Genomic DNA, 20,741 nt, shown 5'->3' with positions numbered 1-20,741 from the left:
TTCAGGTTACTTTAACGTGGTCCTACTCTACAATTCTAAAATTTAATTCTTATACTTTATGTAAATCCTTTGAACAACGAATAAATTACTTATTCAGTGTTCCACTAACACAGGGCTCTCAACAGGGGGTGATTCCCCACTAACTCCTGCTCCCCTCTTGAAGACACTTGGCAGTGTCTGGAGACATTATGAGTTTAACAATGAGGAATGCTATTGGTATTTACTGGCATAGTGTTTAGAGGCCACAGATGCTGTCTGCAACAAATAGTACAGCTCACTACAACAAAGAATTCTGGCCCCAAATTTCAACAACACTGGGGTTAAGAAAATTTTCCCTTAATGTATAGTGGTCCCTTAGTATTCTGCAGTGGGGTGAGGGTCGGTTCCAGCATCCCTGAGTATAAACAAATCCGTGCATACTTAAGTCCTGCAGTTAGCCCTACGGAACCCATGTACAGAAAGTCGGCCCTTCATATATGCAGGTTTCACATCCCACAAATACTCTATTTTCTACTTCCAGTTAGTTGAAAAACCATCCATGTATAAAGGGACCCACACAGCTCTAACCCATGATGTTCAAGGGTGAACTGCATATCGTTTTGTTTTCCCTGCCTTAGTTCACATACTATCACAATCCTAGAATACCATTTTCATATTCTTTCATTTTTGCCTACCCAAAACCTACTCACCACTGACTCAACTACCTCTCCTAAGAAATACTTCTTGACTACTAAGTTCACTAATCCATTCCTATACCCTACTCAAATAACACTGTATGACTGCTATATACTGGAAACTCTTATTGGTTTTAGGGACATAAAATTAAATTTTTAAATGCACAGTTACTCTCCAACACTTGTTTATAGTGCAGAAAACATTTGTAATAGTGTGGTAACTGCTACAATAAAGATATGTTCAACATAACAACGACAGCCAAAAAAGCATCAGATTTGGAGAAAGGGGTCAAGAATGGCTACTAAAAGGATGTGATTTGATGAATAATAGTTACATGGAAGAAAGAAAGGCCAGAAAAAAAGGCAATCCAGGCAGAAAGAGAAACACCCATAAAAACGTAGGTCAAAAGAACTGCAAATAGTTTATGATGATGATAAGACTTGGGTTTTTGAAAAAACAGCAGCAAGGAGTAGAACAAATGAAGCAAGAGAAGTAGGTGTGGGCAAAATAATGACTAATCTTGTAACAAACAGCCTGGATTTTAAGCCAGTAAGTACTGTATTAATTTAGAGGGAACTACTACAATTTAAAGCAAAATCAAAAGTGATTTTATCCCCATGAGCTTGCTCTTTTGACATGCAAGGTCCTTTTTTTTTCTTTTTTCTTTTTGAGAGAGTCTCATTCTGTTGCCCAGGCTGGAGTGCAGTGTTGCAATCTTGGCTCACTGCAACTTCTGCCTCCCAGGTACAGGTGATTCTCAAGACCCAGCCATCCAACTAGCTGGGATTACAGGCATGCACTACCATGCCTGGCTAATTTTTGTATTTTTAGTAGAGATGGGGTTTTGCCATGTTGGCCAGGCTGGTCTTGTACTCCTGACCTCAGGTGATTCACCTGCCTCTGCCTCCCAAAGTGCTGGGATTACAGGAGTGAGCCATACAGTACTTTATGTTACCTTTTTTACTGACGTCCTGCACGTGAGTTTTCGGATATTCATGCCTTGCCTTCCAATCAGAAAATGTCTCAAAAATATAAATCTCTTAAATGTAAGTTATATGTCCCCACAGCTCTTAGGGCAGTGTCTTAAATATATTAAGCCTCAAATATCTAATTTTATATTAAAATATCTCTCAACATGAAAAAATATATAATAAATTTGGACAAAATTGCTGTCCTATATTTCAGAGACACTAATATTATGTCCTTAAACATTGGAGCTATTAACTTGTTTGGTTCTCCGGGAAGCAGACACTGTGATGTGAGAAGTATAAAAGGTTTATCAGGGAGTGACAGCTGGGAGAAAATAGAGAAGGAAGATTCAATTGAGTAAATGGAGCTACCAGTACCCTGACAAAGTCTCCATTCAGGCCAATGGGCATATTCCATTAAAGGAGTCCCACTTTGGGTAAAAATCTTCACACTACTATCTTGTTCAATCACTAGCCCCAAGAAGTGCTTACCCTTGGCTACCACTGCCTCACTCAGTCACTGGTCTGAGGTCACTCACAAAAAGAATAGCCCTGAAAACTGAAGTAATCTTAAAGGACCTAACAGCTGGAAGCTGTCAGCTACCCACACTACTAGTAGCTGTCTGAATAAGAATCTAAGCAGCAGATCTTCATGTGAGCAGCCACCAGTTGCTATTGCTCCTCAATTTTCATTTCTATCATTTCAAAAGTACTTATCAGCATTTCCAAATTGGTTTACATTTCACTGCAAGTAGCTTAAGGTTAATGAGCTTTTTCAACATTTTACCATAAACTTTAACAGGTATCATAGGAAATAGTGGAATATCACTATTATGAGTGAAAGCACAATATTCAGATAGTTATGCAAATCTAAAATAGCAGGAATAAAATTTGATATGAAAAATTAAAACATGAGGTTTCAATGGCTCCTAGATGCAAAACTCAATGTTTTAAAAATGAAAAAACTTAAGATGGTAATTTAATTAAAGGCTGAAAATTTGAGGGGAGATAATGAAAATAAAGATGTTACAGAAACTCAGAACTTAGATTATAATTAAAACTCATCACTATCTTTCATAGACACTAGCTAAAACTATGCGCATTACATAGATAAGTAGGTATATACAGACAAGATTTTATTTAAAGGAAACCTAGAATCATAAATGTTAAGGATCTTGAAAAATCATATTTGAATTATTTTACTTTAAACTTAAAGTTAAATCAAATTTCAACTATTTTAATTTCTTTAAAATATTTTTATTATAATCTTCACCAGTATCACCAAAATACATAATTCAAGCATACCTACCTAACACAGTTACGGTTGTAGAGGACTGGGCATTTCCAAGCGGGAATGTAACAGCTTTGCAGATGTATTTTCCAGAATCAGAGAATCCTATGTTATGCAGAGTAATTGTTGCATCATTAAGTGAGTAATTTTTAAACAAGACTCTTCCCTGATATTCTCCTTGAACAGAGAATCCATACTGGGGATGGTGAACTGCAACAGTCTGTGAACTTTTGCCATGTATCTTCTCCCATGAAATCTGCGTTATGGTTTCATTTACTTCAATTAAACACTTTAGTGAAACATTCTTTCCCCATACTGCTGTGACATGTGGCTCCACAATAATTGGTCCAGCTAAGGCACCTATGGAGGGAAAAAAAACTATTACAATTCTAAAAATAGAAAAAAGCTGTCAACACTCTCCTCCCTTCCTGACCCCCTCTGTAATTATCTCTAGCTGCACACACACACACACACACACGTGCACACACACACATGCACTCACATGCACCACACACAAAACTTACAACTAACAAAAAGAAATGAACCAGGTGTTTTCTGGGCTTGATATAAGAGTCAAATGTGACTATCAAATAAACTAACAATATGCCAATATGTGTTGCGTGAAAAAAAGACTAGATTAGGACCAAGTTGACTTGGAAGCATGATCCTTCCCCAGTTAAGCCTTCACATGAGCTCCCAGCTCTGGCTGACACTTTGACTGCAGCCTTGAGAGAGAGACTGAGGTAGAAGATTCAGTTACGTCATGCCTCGATTCCTGGCACACAGAAACTGACAGATAATACATGGATATTGTTTTAAAGCCACTATGTTTTGGGGTAAATTTTTCACACGGCAATAGATAACTTATGCATGTAGGATCTCCCAAACCAAATAAAAGACTAAAGTATCTTTTTTGGAGGATCCCTATATCAAGTATCTCTACCGAAAAGTCATTAAAGACAGATCAATTAGACCATCCGGGCTAACACGGTGAAACCCCGTCTCTACTAAAAATACAAAAAATTAGCCGGGCGTGGTGGTGGGCGCCTGTAGTCCCAGCTACTCGGGAGGCTGAGGCAGGAGAATGGCGTAAACCCGGGAGGCGGAGCTTGCAGTGAGCTGAGATCCGGCCACTGTACTCCAGCCTGGGTGACAGAGCGAGACTCCGTCTCAAAAAAAAAAAAAAAAAAAGACAGATCAATTGCCAGAAAATATTAATGAAGAAATGTTTATATAAATGTAAAATAATTTTGTTTTTTCCATTTCAGAGTTAAGAAAAAAAATTTCACAAGCAAAAGTTAAAATGACATCAAACTTCTTCCATATAATACGTATTTCCTTCCCAAAAGCAATAGAGCAAAACTTATAATGTTTTGAGGGAAATAAAACTAACATTCATGACTACTATAGTAAAGCAAGATGCTGCTCATTGACAAGTATATTAGAATATGTATAACAAGTCCTTGGAGGTCTACCACTCACATATGTGCCCTAACAAAATAAAAGAACAAATACACAAACCAAGAAGTAAACCAAAATAAGCACTCAAAAATGGAAATTGTATAAACAATACGTTTAAAAGTTACACCTAATTAATTTTTTAAATGAATACTGAAATGCAGAAGGGTACCACTAGATAATCAAGAAAAATGCATTTAAACATGTTCAAACACATCCAAATGTTTAAAAAAAAAAAAAAAAAACTTCATGCAATATTATTTCCATGAATCTTTTTTAGAGGAAAAAACAAAAACAAAAAAGTAAATTAGAAGGCAAATTTTATCACCTAAGAGATGACTGAGGATATTACAAAAAGGGACTGACATTGACACTGACTACACTTAACAGCTACAAATTTAAAAGTTTCAGTTTTTTAACCATTGCTTCAAAAAAGTATCAGGCCCTGAAAATTTACTATCATGTTCTATAATGCTAGAGTACAGATAATTACTAAGCTTTTAAAATTAATCCAAGATACATGAAATGTGAAAGTATTCTAATGTATTTTAGCAACCTATCACAAGCTTGGTATTTTACAAACAAATAAAAAAGTAGTCTCATGAATATTAATAAAAAATGTCATTTATTATGAAATAATAGCTCTGTATTTAAGAAAACTACACAGCCGAGTAGGACTATTCTAAGAACAAAAGGACATTTTTAGACTACTCATCACATTAAAAGCTCACATGATTCTCTTATTTGATATTACAAAGGTATTTAATAAAACATTTACTATCTGATTTAAAAAGAAAATCTAACTAAGAAAAGGACTCTGAAGTAGATTCTTTTCAAATCAGTGGCCATTATCAGCACTAAAGAGAAAGAGGCATGGCTATTAAAAAAAGATCAAGACAAGATGGTGCACTATCATTATCATTGTTCAACTGAGACTGGAAATTCAATCCAGTGTAATAAGAAAAAGGAAACGATAAATATTAGGAAGGAACAGAAAGAATTATTATTTGAAAAATCTATTACCTGAAAAATCCAAGAAGATGAAATGAAATGAAAGGCTACTAGAACCAATAATGTGGTTGCTTATAAACATATGCAAAATATATATGAACTATATAATCAGTATGTTATGAAGGGTGACATCTTTACACATTTATTGCAGAAAAGGGTTTAATTTTTAAACATTAATATTTAAAACACTCATGAATAAAACTGTAAAAAACTTATAAACCTGACTTGAAAAAAATAGCAGCTATGCCATATTCCTAGGTAGGAAAACTTATTTACATGTCAATTCTCCCCATATTAATACACAAATGCAATACAATTATAGTGAAAACCCTGATAAAAAATTTTTTAAAAACAGGGTAGAAATAACTGCCAAAAATATTTTAAAACACTAACAGACTACTGAAGAGGGACAATATTAAAGTAAAAATAATAAAAATTTGGTATTAGTAACATAAAATAATTGAAAGTACACAAATAGACCTATATATAATAGGACGTGGTATACAACAAAGCTAATATTTTGAGTGGGGAAATAATATATTAATCAAGAAATGCTGAAAGAGCATGAGCAAAATACTTGAAAAATACAGACCCCTCTTTTATACTAAACACTGAAAGAAAAAAAAAAAAACCCTAGATGGACTGAAGACCTAAAAGTAAAAAATTATTGCCTGTACATATGTATGCAGATAAAACTTTCTGTGTATTTTGTCAAATAATTACCCTAATTACCCTACAAAGGTAAACTTAACATTACTGAGGACTAAAGAAAGAATTTCTAGTTTTTATTTTATCCCCTTCAGATGGAGGTAAAATAACAAGAATTAAAAAATGGAGTAAGAGAAGTTTTATGGAGTGAATGTTTGTGTCCTCCCTAAAATTCATTCTGAAGCTCTGACCTCAATGGTAGTATTTGGTAGGCCTCTGCCTGATAATCAGGTTTAAATAAAGTCATACAGGTGGGGCTCCCCATCATGGGATTGATGTCCTTAAAACAAAGAAAGGAGAGCTCACTCCCTCACTTTTTCTAGGCCACATGAGGAAACAGTGAGAAAGTGATTGTCTACAATCCAGGAAGATCCTCATCAAGAACTGGATCTGCTGGCACATGGATCTTGGACTTCCCAACCTCCCCAACTGTGAGAAATAAATGCTGTTTAAGCTGCCCAGTTTATGGTATTTTGTTACAGCAGCCTGCAATGGTTTGGATGTTTTGTCCCCTCCAAATTTCATGTTGAAATGTGACCTCCCATATTGAAGATGGACCTAATGAAAGGTCACAGGAGTGGAGCCCTCATTAATAGCTTGGTGCTGTCCCTGTGGTAATGAGTTTCCACTCTGTGCGTTCACAGGAGAGGAGATCTGGCTGTTTAAAAGAGGCTGGCACTTCCCGCTTTCTTTTGCTTTATGTAACATGTTGGCTCCCCTTCACCTTCTTCCATGATTCTAAGCTTCCTGAGGCCCTCACCTGAAACAGATGCCAGCACCATGTTTCCTATGCAGCCTGAAGAATGGTGAGCCAAAATAAGCCTGTTTCCTTTAAAATTACCAGTATCAGGTATTCCTTTATAGCAACACAAATGGACTATAATACACACCCCAAGTTGACTAAGACAGGTAATATGTCTTAGTTATGTTTTAATTAGCCAGAGTTCTGTTGTTGCAAATAAAAGAATCTAATACATTTCCATTCCTGGATGAAATTCAAATGTTAAAAATCACTTCTGAATGAGATTTTCCCCCATGGAATCTTAAAACTGTGGAGAAACAGATTTTCTGTTGTGGTTCTTAAACCAAAGTCCAAATTAGCCTCACTACTCAGAGACTACCAATCTTTAAGCCTACTACTACTTCCTCCCTCTACTTTCCCGCATGAAACTGAGTTTAACTGGAGAGCAGAAAGGTCCTGGAGAAATGTAAACATTTATTATTAAAGAGCTAAATTATTTAAAGTAAGTTCATCACTACTGGTAATGTAAGTCTAGAATATAAAGAGGCAAAGGAATAGCAAAGAATTGAATCTTACATATCTAGCAAGACTCCAACCTTGTCATAAGGTGGTCCTGGCTACTGCACACTCCAGACATGAAGGAAAACCATAATAAAATAGGATACTCTGTTTCTACTCTGTCTTCCTGATTTAAAAGTTTAGTTTTGCATCATTAGCTAATTAATTGAATTGAACTTCTTATTTCAGAGAAAGAGACAGACACCATTTTTTCCCCTATCTGTAGCTCCACAAAAACACTACAACCATGAAAACACAACTCTTTGAAGTCTTCATGTGTCTTTGAACAGTCATTCAGTCAGTATTTACAGAGTGCCTGGTAGATACAAAACATTTGTAAATACACACATTCAAGATATTTGCGACAGAAAAGAAAATGTAATGACGTATATAACTGCTATGGGTTATTAAAAAAATGGGTTATAAAAAAATGAAGTGAGATCCACATTACAGATCACACTAAAAGTGTTTGAAATGAAAGTATGAATAAAATGGCAACCATTCCCTTTCTTTCTTCCCTGACTCTCAGAAATGAACCAAGAAGTAACAGAAACCATCACAAACTTTTGATACTACACTTTTTAAAACTCTGATGCTATCTTTTACCACATTTCACTTCTCAATCTACAGTAATAGCATGCATACTGGACACTTCAATTCCCAGGATCTTTCAAATGTTAAGATTTACACAATGGGTGTATGCAAATATGCTATAAATGAAACATTTATTTTAGTCAGTGTCCAACTACACACCACCTTTGAAAATCTCTTAAGATATGAATCCTTTCAGAGTCCTCAAAATTTAGAATAATTTAGAGGCAACTAATAAAATATACATTAACAAACTAGCAATGTGATAGCATATAGTTGTTCTCAAAAATTTCAACATCTTCAACAAAACACATTTTGGAAGAATAAAATTTATCACCAGCACATTCAGTAATTAACCTGATTTGCTTTAAACTGATAGGTAAGTCATGTGAACTCTGTAAATAAAACAAAAACGTTTTTCAATAAACTCTCCAAACAATACTCAAACAGAAATAACCATGTAAGAATAAAGCCAAGTGAATTAAATAACCTACTTTTTTTTTTTTTTTTTTTTTTTGGAGACGGAGTCTCGCTCTGTCGCCCAGGCTGGAGTGCAGTGGCCGGATCTCAGCTCACTGCAAGCTCCGCCTCCCGGGTCTATGCCATTCTCCTGCCTCAGCCTCCCGAGTAGCTGAGACTACAGGCGCCCGCCACCGCGCCCGGCTAGTTTTTTGTATTTTTTAGTAGAGACGGGGTTTCACTGTGTTAGCCAGGATGGTCTCGATCTCCTGACCTCGTGATCCGCCCGTCTCGGCCTCCCAAAGTGCTGGGATTACAGGCTTGAGCCACCGCGCCCGGCCCTAAATAACATACTTAACACTATAAACTGCAAACAAATATTATCAGAGTATGAAAGAATCTCTAACTTCATCTCATGTCATAACTAGAAATAATTCTGGAATTAAAGGTTTCTATGTTCTAAGGAGAAACCTGGGTCACGTGCCAAAAACTGGTTGAGAAAACCAACCATTTCTTCATTCATTCATTAGTATGTGTTGGGTGAACACTTTGTGCCAGGCACTGCCCTAAGTGCTGAGCCATTAGAGAGTTTGCATTTTAATGAGGAAACAGACAATTAGCAAGGCAGTAAAAATACAGAGAACAGAGGTGTAAATGTCAAGGATCCATAGTGCATCCTAACATTTAAATTGCATAGCATCAATAAAGCTGTCCAGGGAAGCAGGAAGGGAACCAAGAGGGTATCCTATACATTAAGCGAAGAAAGTACCTAGAGAGTGCTCAATTATTCCAAATGCTGCCAAGAAGTTTAAAAAAAAAAGCACTAATAAGTAACCACTGAATTTAGCAACTGTTTTGGTGGAGTAGTGAGAATAAAAGCTTGATGTGAAATAGAATAGAGATTGCTCCTTTCAGAAATGAAGGAGTAACAAGATTTATCCTTTTGCCTGAAACAACCATTTCAAGTTAATAGTCAACAGGCAAGAAAGTTCTGATCCCTCAGAGGCAGCAGACAAACTGAAGCACAAGGACAGAGAAACTAAGTAGAGCTAGGCAGTCTTGGAGTGACATCCAAAATCGTACTGAAGATTCTAGCCAGTACAATCAAGCAAGAAAAAGAAATAAATTCCAAATCAAAAAGGAACAAATGAAATGTCTTTATTCACAGAAAACATAATTGTCTTTAGAGAAAATATGATGGAATCTACAATAAAGCCACTATGACAAGGGTGTTCAGCAAGGACAGTAGTAGCCCTTATGCAGGACCTAAGACCAATATATATATATCGATTGTATTTCTATGCATTAGCAGCAGAAAATTAGAAAATAAAAATTGTAAAACACTGCTAGCTAGAATAGCATCAAAAGTAGAAAATAAGGGCTGGGCTGGTGGCAGTGGCTCACACCTGTAATGTGAACACTTTGGGAGGCCGAGGCAGGTAAACTGCTTGAGCTCAGGAATTTGAGACCAGCCTGGGCAACATAGCCAAACCCCGTCTCTACAAAAAATACTAAGTTACCAAAGCATGGTGGCTGGGGTACCAGCTATTCAGGAGGCAGAGGTGGGAAGATCGCTTGAGCCTGGGAGGCAGAGGTTGCAATGAGCCAAGATCGTGCAACTGCACTCCAGTCTGGGTGACACAGCAAGACGACCCTGCCTCAAAAAAAAAAAAAAAGAAAAAGAAAAAGAAAAAGAAAAAAAGATGAAATACAGATAAATCTGACCAAAAGTGTGAAAAACCTGTACAGTTAAAACTGTAAAATTTGCTGAGAGAAATTAAAGATTATCTAAAGAAATGGAGAGACATACTGTATTCATGGATCAGAAGATACAACATTATTAACACATTAATTCTCTCTAAATTGATCTACAGATTTAACACAATCAAATTCCCAACTTTATTCGAAAGTGACAAGTTGTTCTAAAATTTATCTAGAAATGCAAGTATCTGTGACCTTAGGTTAGGCACGTATTTCTTACATATGTCACTAAAAGCACAATGAGTGGGCTTCATCAAAATAAAAAAATTCTGCTCTTCGACACTTAAACCACTAATTAGGAGAAAATCCTTGCAAAACATGCATCTAGTAATGGATTTATATCTGTTAAGATTCAAAACACATAAAGAACTCCCAAAACTCCACAATAAAGACAAGCCAATAAAACATGAGCTAAAGAGGCCAGGTGCAGTAGCTCATGACTGTAACCCCAGCAACTTTGGGAAGCTATAGCAGGAGGACTGCTTGAGCCCAGGAGTTTGAGACCACCCTGACCAACATAGTGAGAACCCATCTCTACAAAAAATAAAACATGAGCCAAACATGGTGGTGCACGCCTGTAGTCCCAGCTATTCAGGAGTCTGAGATGGAAGAATTGCTTGAGCCTAGAAGGTAAGTCATGCCACTGTAAGCTGCAGTAAGCTGCAGTCATGCCACTGCACTCCAGCCTTGTAGACAGAGCAAGACCCTCTCCCTCAAAAAAAAAAAAAAAAAAATCTGAACAGACATCACCGAAGAAGATACATGAACAAGCACATGAAAAGATGATCAACATCATTAAGGAAATGTAAATTAAAACTAAAATAAGGTACTACGACATAGCCATAAGAGTGGACAAAATTAAATGGGCTGACAATAACAAGTTTTGAAGAAAATGTGGATGAATTAGAACGCTCCTACATTGCTGGTTAAACTGCAAAATGGTAAAACCACACTGGAATACACTTAGCAGTCTCTTAAAGTTAAACATACCATATGATCCAGCCATATCATTCCTGTGTCTTTACTCATCAGTAAAAAAAGTATGTGTCCAAAGGTTTGTACACTTGTATACCAATGTTCACAATGGTTTTATTTGTACACCCAAGAAATAGAAACAATCCAAATGTTTATCAAGAGAAGAATGAATATACAAACTGTGGTAAACCCATACAACGAAATATTAGTCAGCAATATAAAGGGACATCCAAAGGGACATCCAACTAGCAATAGCGGCAACTTCCCCAGCTTGATAAAGAACATCTACAAAACAAAACACTCACAGCCAGTATCATACTTAATGTCAAGAAACTAGAATCTTTCCAGTTAAGATTAGAAATAGGCAAGGATTTTCCCCTCACTACTCCTTTTTCAACAGCATACTAGAAGTTCTTACTAAAGTAATAAGAAAAGGCAAGTCATAAACGTATACTGATTACTAAGGAAGAAATAAAACTGTCATTGTTTGTGGGTGATGAAAAAACTCCTGGAGCTAATAATCAATTATAGCAAGGTTACAGAATGCAAAGTTAAAAAAAAAAAAAAAAAAAAAGTCCATCACTTTCTTATGTACCAGTAACGATCAAGTGGAATTTGAAGTTAAAAACACAGTCCCATTTACATAGCACCCAAAACAATAAAATGCTTAGGTATAAATCTAAGAAAATATGTGTAAGATCTACCTGCAGAAAACTATAAAATTCTGAGAAAATAAAATAACTAAATAAATGGAGTGATATTTCATGTTCTTGAATAGGAAGACTCAATATTGTCAAGATGTTAGTTCTTCCCAACTTGATCTACAGATTCAACATTCCAATCAAAATCTCAGCTAGCAACAAACTGATCCTAAAATGTATATGGAGAGACAAAAGACCCGGCATAGTCAACACAATGTTGAAGAAAAAAGTCAGAGGACTTACATTATCTGACTTTGAGACTTACCATAAAGTTACTGTGATCAAGACCATGTGGTACTGGCTAAAGAACAGACAGGTCAGTGGAACAGAATCGAGTCCCAAAACAGACTCATATAGTCTTTATATGTTAACTTTGATTTTTAACAAAAGACCAAAGTCAATGTAATAAAGAAAAGATCTTTTCAACAAATGATGCTGGAACAACCAGACATCCACAAACAAATAAATAATTCTAGACACAGATTTTATATCCTTCACAAAAATTAACTTGAAATAGATAATAAACCTAAGTATAAAATGCAAAACTATAAAAACCCTAGAGGACAACAGAGCAAAAAAAACTAGATGACCTTAGATATGACAATAATGTTTTAGATGCAACACCAAAGGCATGATCCATAAAAGAAACTCTTGATAAGCTAGGCTGCTCTGCAAAACACACTATAAAGAGAATAAAAAGACAAGTCATGCTTAAAGTTACTGATCTTGAATTATAGCAGCATTGACCAGCTTTCAGCTGCCTGAGTGGAGGCGTGAAGAAGGCACAGAGCAAGATTTAACCTGGGTTGGACATTTTACCAGGCATGCACAATTTAAAAGAGAAACAGGCAAGGGAGTTGATGGTGTAGACAAATAAGTGGTTTTAATGATGGATTATGAACTTTAAGTTGGTCAAGAAGTGGGGGAGGAGGAAGTAGGATGAAAGGGTTATAGAAACCAATATAGCTAACCAATTATTGCAAATGAGGTACTAAGTGGGATGAGGTGGAAAATGGGAGAGGATGGGTGGATAGTGGGAAAGTTAATTTCTCTGGGACTCAGTCTTAATGTTTATAAAATGGCTCATCACCTTAAAATTGTACATTCTTGAAAACTGTCAAAAAGCTTTTATATACACCATTTCTATTGATCTCCACATCCAAACCTTGGCCCTAAAAAATCACCCTGTTAGGCGCAGGTAATTTTTTTTTTCCATATGATGGATCAAGAATCAAAAAGGTCAAGACTTACCCTGGGTCATATAAATAATAAGGGACAGTATCATTTGCCATAGTCCAGAGGATCAAGGAAGACTTTGCTAGATGTGACCTTTAAGCTATCCCTTGAAGGCTCATATTTTCATAGGCTGAGAAGACCATTCCATGCTAAGCAAAGATTCAGTACGAGGCCAAAATATGTAAGTACAAATAAGGCTAAAAGCAAGGCTGAATACAAAATGGGAAAGGACAGTAATCTGAAATGGCACAAATAACTAGAACTAAAGTTTTGTAATTATTCTCTGGCACATTGCTTAGCATTTTCTAAAACAGTACTGTCTCAGTCACTAGCCACATGTGGCTGTTTAAATTTAAATTAAATTAGGTTTTCAGTTATAAGCCATATTTCAAGTACTCATTAGCTAGTGACAATCATACTGAACAGTATAGCTACATTACCTTTGCATCACTGCAGAAAGTTCTAGATAACTCAATTCTAGAATAGAAATTCAATAAAAGTCAACTTCCTTTCTAAATAAAGGTTTACAGGTTTCTATGAAGCTAAAAAATTCAGCTTCAAATAATTTTTAAAAGTTTACATTTCTATAATTACTTACATATAACCAATATACTGAATAACAGATACAGAAAATAGCAAATTTCTACAAAAATATTTCATACACATTAATACTAACTATAAAGTTAATCCTACTGTATCATGGTATTTTTAATAATCTTTCAGTAGCAATTTCAAGCTTTTATAAAATGTTCTTTCTAAAATGGGGTTTTCATCATCTATTCTCAAACAATTGCTATGTTTTAATTTCAAATAAGGACACTATCTTGATTTAACCACGTTAAGTAAGGGTTTTCTTTAGTTGAATTTACTGTATGGGTGAAAGCACAATTTCTTCATATTTTCAGAAGAAAAGCACAAAACTTTATAACAGGAAGAGACCTTAGAAGGTATCTGATATAACCTCATTTTACAGAGATAGTGATCTGCTGTTATTACATGACTAGTTAGTGGCAAAACATAGATAAGCAGCAGCCTCCTGGCTTTCAGCAGTTATCTTCCCAACTCCCTCATGTTAAGCACAATATGAGTAAAACTGAATGTTTTATAGAAAGAAAATCTAGAAGAGCTACTAGTCACGACATTCAAAATCTCAATGATTTTCAAATTACAAAGGTAGAGAGGTATTGCAGTTCTTAAACCAAGCACTATGGCAAAAAAAATGCAGAGGCAGAGTTTTCATAGCAATTATTCAGATTCTACTCTTTTCATTCCCACTTCAACCTGTGAAACTGTTGCAATTTTAAAATACTAATGAATTATTTTCAGAATAATTTTAAAATGTTTTTTAAAAAGTCTTAAAGTTAGTTTAAATTACTATTTAAATATTTAAATGAGTTTTAATCCTAATAAAATATATTCCCAAAAGTATCACAAAAATTATACTACAGGATGAGTATCCCTTATCTGAAATGCTTAGGACAAGACGTGTTTCAAATTTCGGGTGTCTTTTTTTTTTTTTTTTTAAATTTTGAAGTATTTACATATACATGATGAGATATCTTGGGAATAGGACCAAAGCCTAAACACAAAATTCATTTATGGCTGGGTGCGGTGGCTCACGCCTGTAATCCCAACACTTTCGGAGGCCGAGGCAGGTGGATAACAAGGTCAGGAGATCGAGACCATCCTGGCTAACATGGTGAAACTCCATCTCTACTAAAAATACAAAAAAAATTAGCCGGGCGTGGTGGCAGGCGCCTATAGTCCCAGCTACTCGGGAGGCTGAGGCAGGAGAATGGTGTGAACCTGGGAGGCGGAGCTTGCAGTGAGCCGAGATCACTCCACTGCACTCCAGCCTGGGCGACTGAGCAAGACTCCGTCTCAGAAAAAACAAACAAACAAACAAAAAATTCATTTATGTTTCATACACACCTTATACATATAGCTTCAAAGTAATTTTACACAGTATTTTTTAAAATTTTGTGCATGAAAGCAAGCTTGTGTGCACTGAACCATCAGAGAACAAAGGTGTAGCTGTGGAAAGTTTCAAATTTTAGAGCATTTCAAATTTTATGAACTTGTAAATATCTTCTTAGAAGTTGACAATGTAAGGAACTAGCACTTTAAAGACAAAAATCTACCAATTCTCATAAACGATAGCCTTCTATAATGGTCCAGGTAATAATTTGCATACAACATGTCAACCTTCATTAATAATCCAAAAATCTCAAACTTGGTGTTTTAAAGGAAGCACCTCTAAACAATTACATATGGCTTATCGTTCAGTAATACACGTACTTCTAAGACCTAAGAATGAGAAAACTGTAGATGAGTAACAGAATGGAATTAAAAAAGCAAGAACTTTGGAGTTGGACTAACCCAGATTCAAGAACAGTGTGACTCTGGGTCCTTGAGCTGTTTTATCACCTATAAAATAGGACTATTATCACCTAATTAACAAGGTCTCAGTAAAATTTAAAAGGAAGCACTCAAACATGGAAATAGGTACTAACTAAACACTAACAGAAGCAGCACTAGAATTGTTTGAGTTCCAGTTAAAACTAAAGCCTGATTCAGTAGTGGCACTAATCTACAAGGCTATATGATTTCTGCCCTGCTCCCCCAACCCCAGCAACACTAGCAGCTAAGAGGTAAGCACAGAGAATGTATAGAGCCAGACTAATCCACTGTTAGATTTTGCAAAGCTGGTGTGACTGCAAATTTTTGTTTGAGACACTTAGAGACACTCCAAGACAACTGAAGGTTAAGAAAAGAGAGTGCTAATATAGGTAAAATATAGGATGCATAGCACATATTAAGTGTTCAAATATTTATTGAGTTTCACTGACAGAATATAAAGTATTAATACTATGTTCTACAACACAGAAGATGGTATAGCTACAACTTCTAAGAACTGATAATCTAGAAAAGAAAATAAGACATACAAGGCAATGAACAGTATGGCTACAGCGACCACGTAATTTGTTAACCAAGCCAAAATATTGTTTAGAGAAACATTATTAATAATTTTACCACAATAGTTGTAAACCTAGATATTCCAAGGCAAACGGGGACATACTATCCTTATGAGAGCCTCCTAGATAAGAGTACAAACTTAAAAAGATACTTAGGAAAAGGAATGAGAGAAGTGTGTAGAGTAAGAAAAGCTACATCTAGAAAGTAACATTTTCTTACAGCTACAACTAAACTAGTGACTCTAATTTTGTCTGGGTAAGCTGTAGGAGATCAGTAGCATTTATGCTGGATGTTAGGTGAGGCGGGATTTTCCAGGCAGGGTAAAGGCACTAAAGGAAAAACAAAAGCAGAGAGACTCACAGAAACAGAAAAATACAAGGAAAGTTTATGAAAGTCAGAAAAATCCAAGTATCAGTAACAAAAAGACCGGAGATAAGGCCAGAAAGGCAAGGTCTTAATTAAGTTTGTTTGCTCAGCCATTTTTTTTTTTAAACTAATATTTATTTAACAACCTACCTGTATGGGCCAGACATTTATGCTGAGGAAGGACAAAGGAGATGAAGCACGCTCCTTACCTTGGGGAGCTTAAAGTGTAATCAGGAGGAGAAACAGAACATTGGTGGTTGAAAATGCAGGAAGTCAAAAAGTTAGCAAGAGTAAATAGGAAAACTGGTCTAACAGTTCTACTGTACTGGAAAAAAAAAAGAGAGCACAGATGCAGAAAGAGTAATTAGGTGAAATGAACCTGTTATCTTATTTGGAAAAAGGAGTCTCTGAAGATGCAATTAAGTTAAAGATCTCAGGATGAGATGACAGTGGATTATCCAGGTAGATCCCAAATCCAATGACATGTGTCCTTACAGAAAATACACAGTATGAAGTCAGGGAGGTGAGAAGGCCAGGAAAAGACTGGAGTTATGCAGCCACAAGCCAAGGAATGTCTGTAGCCACCGAAGCTGAAAGAAGCACAGAACAAAATCTCCCTTAGAGCCTCTGGAAGGAACACAGCTTGATTTTGAAATAGTATGCATAGCACAAATTACAGACTTCTGTGCTCCAGAACTGTGTGAGAATATATTTAAGTCACTAGTTTATGATAATGTGTTACAGAAGCCCTAGGAAACTAGTATGAGAAACTACTGCACTAAATTTGGCATAGTACCCACAACAACAGTAGTGATAACATGAACAAAAACAGGGAAGATGTTCAGACTTGCACTCTGCTCAAAGGTCCTAGAATCAGTGTTAGTTTAGATGTATTTTTTTCTTCTCTGTTCTAAACCCAGATAACTTTACAGATTAAAAGCAAAGAAAAGGACAATTATAAACTCAATAGGTTTCACCTTCCTCATCTAGAAAAGGAAGAATCTAGACTAGAAAAGTGGTTTTCTAATTGATCTCCATGTTCAATTCTAGTAATGTAACTCAAGGAAGAGGTGGGGGAAAGTACTACACAAGAGAATTTCAAAGCACAAGGCTTACAGCTTCTATCAGAGCAGCTTCACTTTTATACATGTAAAATTTTTATATATGTCTATTAGTCCATTTTCACGCTGCTGATAAAGACATACTCGAGACCGGACAATTTACAAAAGGAAGAGGTTTAATGGAGAACTCACAGTTCCACAGGGCTGGAGAAGCCTCAAAATCAGAGAGGAAGGCAAGGAGTAAAGTCACATCTTACATGGATGGCAGCAGGCATAGAGAGCTTGTGCAAGGAATCTCCCCTTTTTAAAACCATCAGATCTTGTGAGACTTATTCACTACCATGAGAACAGCACAGGCAAGACCTGCTCCCATGATTTAATTACCTCCCACCAGGTCCCTCCCACAACATGTAGGAAATTCAAGATGAGATTTGGGTGGGGACACAGCCAAACCATATCATTCAATGTCTGGCCCCTCCCAAATCTCATGTCCTCCCATTTCGAAACCAATCATGCCTTCCCAACAGTCCCCCAAAGCCTTAACTCATTTCAGCATTAACTCAAAAGTCCACAGTCCAAAGTCTCATTTGAGACAAGGCAAATCCCTTCTGCCTATGAGCCTGTAAAATCAAAAGCAAGTTAGTTACTTCCTAGATACAATGCAGGTACAGCTAATGGATAAATACAGCCATTCCAAATGAAAGATACTGGCCAAAACAAAGGGGCTACAGGCCCCATGCAAGTCCAAAATCCATTGGGGCAGGCAAATCTTTTTAAAGCTCCAAAATGATCTCCTTTGACTATATGTCTCACATTCAGATCACGATGATACAACAGATGGGTTCCCATGGTCTCGGGAATCTCTGCCCCTGTGGCATTGCAGGGTACAGCCTCCCTCGCGGCTTTCATGGGCTGGCATTGAATGTCTGCAGTTTTTCCAAGTGAACAGTGCAAGCTGTCAGTGGATCTACAGTTCTGGGGTCTGAAGGACAGTGGCCCTCTTCTCACAGCTCCACTGGTGGTATCCCAGTACGGACTCTGTGGAGGAGATCCAACCCCACATTTCCCTTCTGCACTGCCCTAACAGAGATTCTCCGTGAGGGCCCCAACCCAGCAACAAACATTTGCCTGGGCATCCAGGCCTTTCCATACATCTTCTGAAATCTAGGTGGAGGTTCCTAAACCCGAATTCTTGATTTAGGAGGTTCCTAAACCGAAATCTGTGCACCCACAGGCTCAACAACACGTGGAAGCTGCCAAGGCTTGGGGCTTCCACCCTCTGAAGCAACAGCCTGAGCTGTACCTTGGCCACTTTTAGTCATGGCTGGAGCGGCTGGGACACAGGATACTAAGTCCTAGACTGCATATAGCAGAGGGACCCTGGGCCCAGCCCACGAAACCATTTTTCTTCCTAAACCTCCAGGCCTGTGATGGGAGAGAGGGGCTGCTGTAGAGGTCTCTGACATGGCCTGGAGACATTTTCCCCATTATCTTGATGATTAACATTTGGCTCATCATTACTTAAGCAAATGTCTGCAGCCAGCTTGAATTTCTCCTCAGAAAATGGGATTTTCTTGTCTATCATATTGTCAAGCTGCAAATTTTCCAAACTTGCATGGTCTGTTTTCCTTTTAAAACGAAATGCCTTTAATAGCACCCAAGTCACCTCTTGAATGCTTTGCTGCCTAGAAATTTCTTCCACCATACTCTAAATCAAGTCTCTCAACCTCAAAGTTCCACAAATCTCTAGGGTAGGGGCAAAATACTGCCAGAATCTTTGCAGAAACATGACAAGAGTCACCTTTGCTCCAGTTTCCAATAGGTTCCTCATCTCCATCTGAGACCACCTCAGCCTGGATTTTACTGTCCATATCATTATCAGCATTTTGGGCAAAACCATTCAACAAGTCTCTAGGAAGTTTCAAACTTTTCCACATTTTCCTGTCTTCTTCTGAGCCCTCCAAACTGTTTCAACCTCTGCCTGTTACCCAGTTCCAAAGTCACTTCCACATTTTCAGGTATCTTTTCAGTAATGCCCCACTCTACTGACACCAACTTACTGTACTAAGTTTGTTTTCACGGTGCTGATAAAGACATACCCGAGACTGAGCAATTTACAAAGGAAAGAGGCTTAATGGAGAACTCACAGTTCCAGGTGGCCCAGGAAGCCTCACAAATCACAGTGGAAGGCAACAAGGAGCAAATCACATCTTACATGGATGGCTACAGGCATAGAGAGCTTGTGCAGAGAAACTCTCCATTGTAAAACCATCAGATCTCATGAGACTTACTCACTACCACAAGGAGATCACAGGAAAGACCTGCCCCCATGATTCAATTACCTCCCATTGGGTCCCTCCCACAACACATGGGAATTCAAGATGAGATTCGGGTCAGTGACTATTGTCTTTTGTGTACTAATGAGTTAACATAGCAAGCATAATGGTTATCCTTGAAAAAAAGCATTCCTGCAAAATTAGCCCTTAACTGGCATTGGTAAACTTAGATTTGGGGAGGGTTTCTACTATTAACTGATGATAGTTCACTCTTCGTTCAAATATGGTTTATGCTGAATAACTACTTTCCTTCTAGGAGTCTGGAATTTGGGTATATGTTAGGCAGGGAGTACCCTCATGATCAGCCCCAAATGAAAACCCTGTTCACTGGGTCACTAGTCTCTAAAGAGTTTCTGTGGTTGGTAACATTTCATAAATGTCACAACTTGTTCCTGAGGGAACTGAATCCATCTTGTGTGACTCTGGAAAAGGACTGTGGAATCTTGTTCCTGGTTTTTCCAAGACTTTGCCTCAGGCCCCACTGCTGACTGTGCTTGGTACCCTTTATATGTCATAAATCATAGCCTTGCTTATGACTCTTCTGAGTCCTGTAAGGCCCCAGAGAATTACTGAATCTGAGAGTAGTCTTGGTGATCTTTTAACGTATATTTTATGAAAGACAGCATCAAATAACTCCTCATAGCACTGAGGAAAAAGCACAGAAAGGCAAAAAGCAATACAAAATAGTAAGACTCCGAATATTAAAAATAGGAGTACCTTAAATATTATCCACTTGTATTTCCATTTTCATGTATGCACACAAATTATGATGATTTTTAAAATTATGCCTATGGGTGAAATATTGACAAGTATAAAAGTATAGGAAACATGAAATAAGTCAATACACATAAAATAAAAATTACAAGTG

At 37.0% G+C, this 20,741-nt stretch overlaps 1 protein-coding gene across 4 annotated transcripts in view; it reads right to left on the bottom strand.

Annotated features, from left to right (window-relative positions):
• Positions 1-20,741, bottom strand: part of NECTIN3 (nectin cell adhesion molecule 3) — a 126,971-nt gene that overhangs the window by 87,416 nt on the left and 18,814 nt on the right. For all 4 annotated transcript variants that reach the window (XM_025377255.1, XM_025377254.1, XM_025377258.1 and 1 more), the window contains exon 2: positions 2,953-3,294. In XM_025377255.1, coding sequence (XP_025233040.1) covers positions 2,953-3,294 — 342 coding nt within the window. The remainder of the gene's footprint in view (positions 1-2,952; positions 3,295-20,741) is intronic.

The sequence above is a fragment of the Theropithecus gelada genome, chromosome 2 (genome assembly GCF_003255815.1).
Source record: "Theropithecus gelada isolate Dixy chromosome 2, Tgel_1.0, whole genome shotgun sequence".
In the NCBI taxonomy this organism is placed as follows: Eukaryota; Metazoa; Chordata; class Mammalia; order Primates; family Cercopithecidae; genus Theropithecus; species Theropithecus gelada.
Note: the sequence above shows the minus strand (reverse complement) of the source record. Positions and strands in the feature narration are given on the sequence as shown.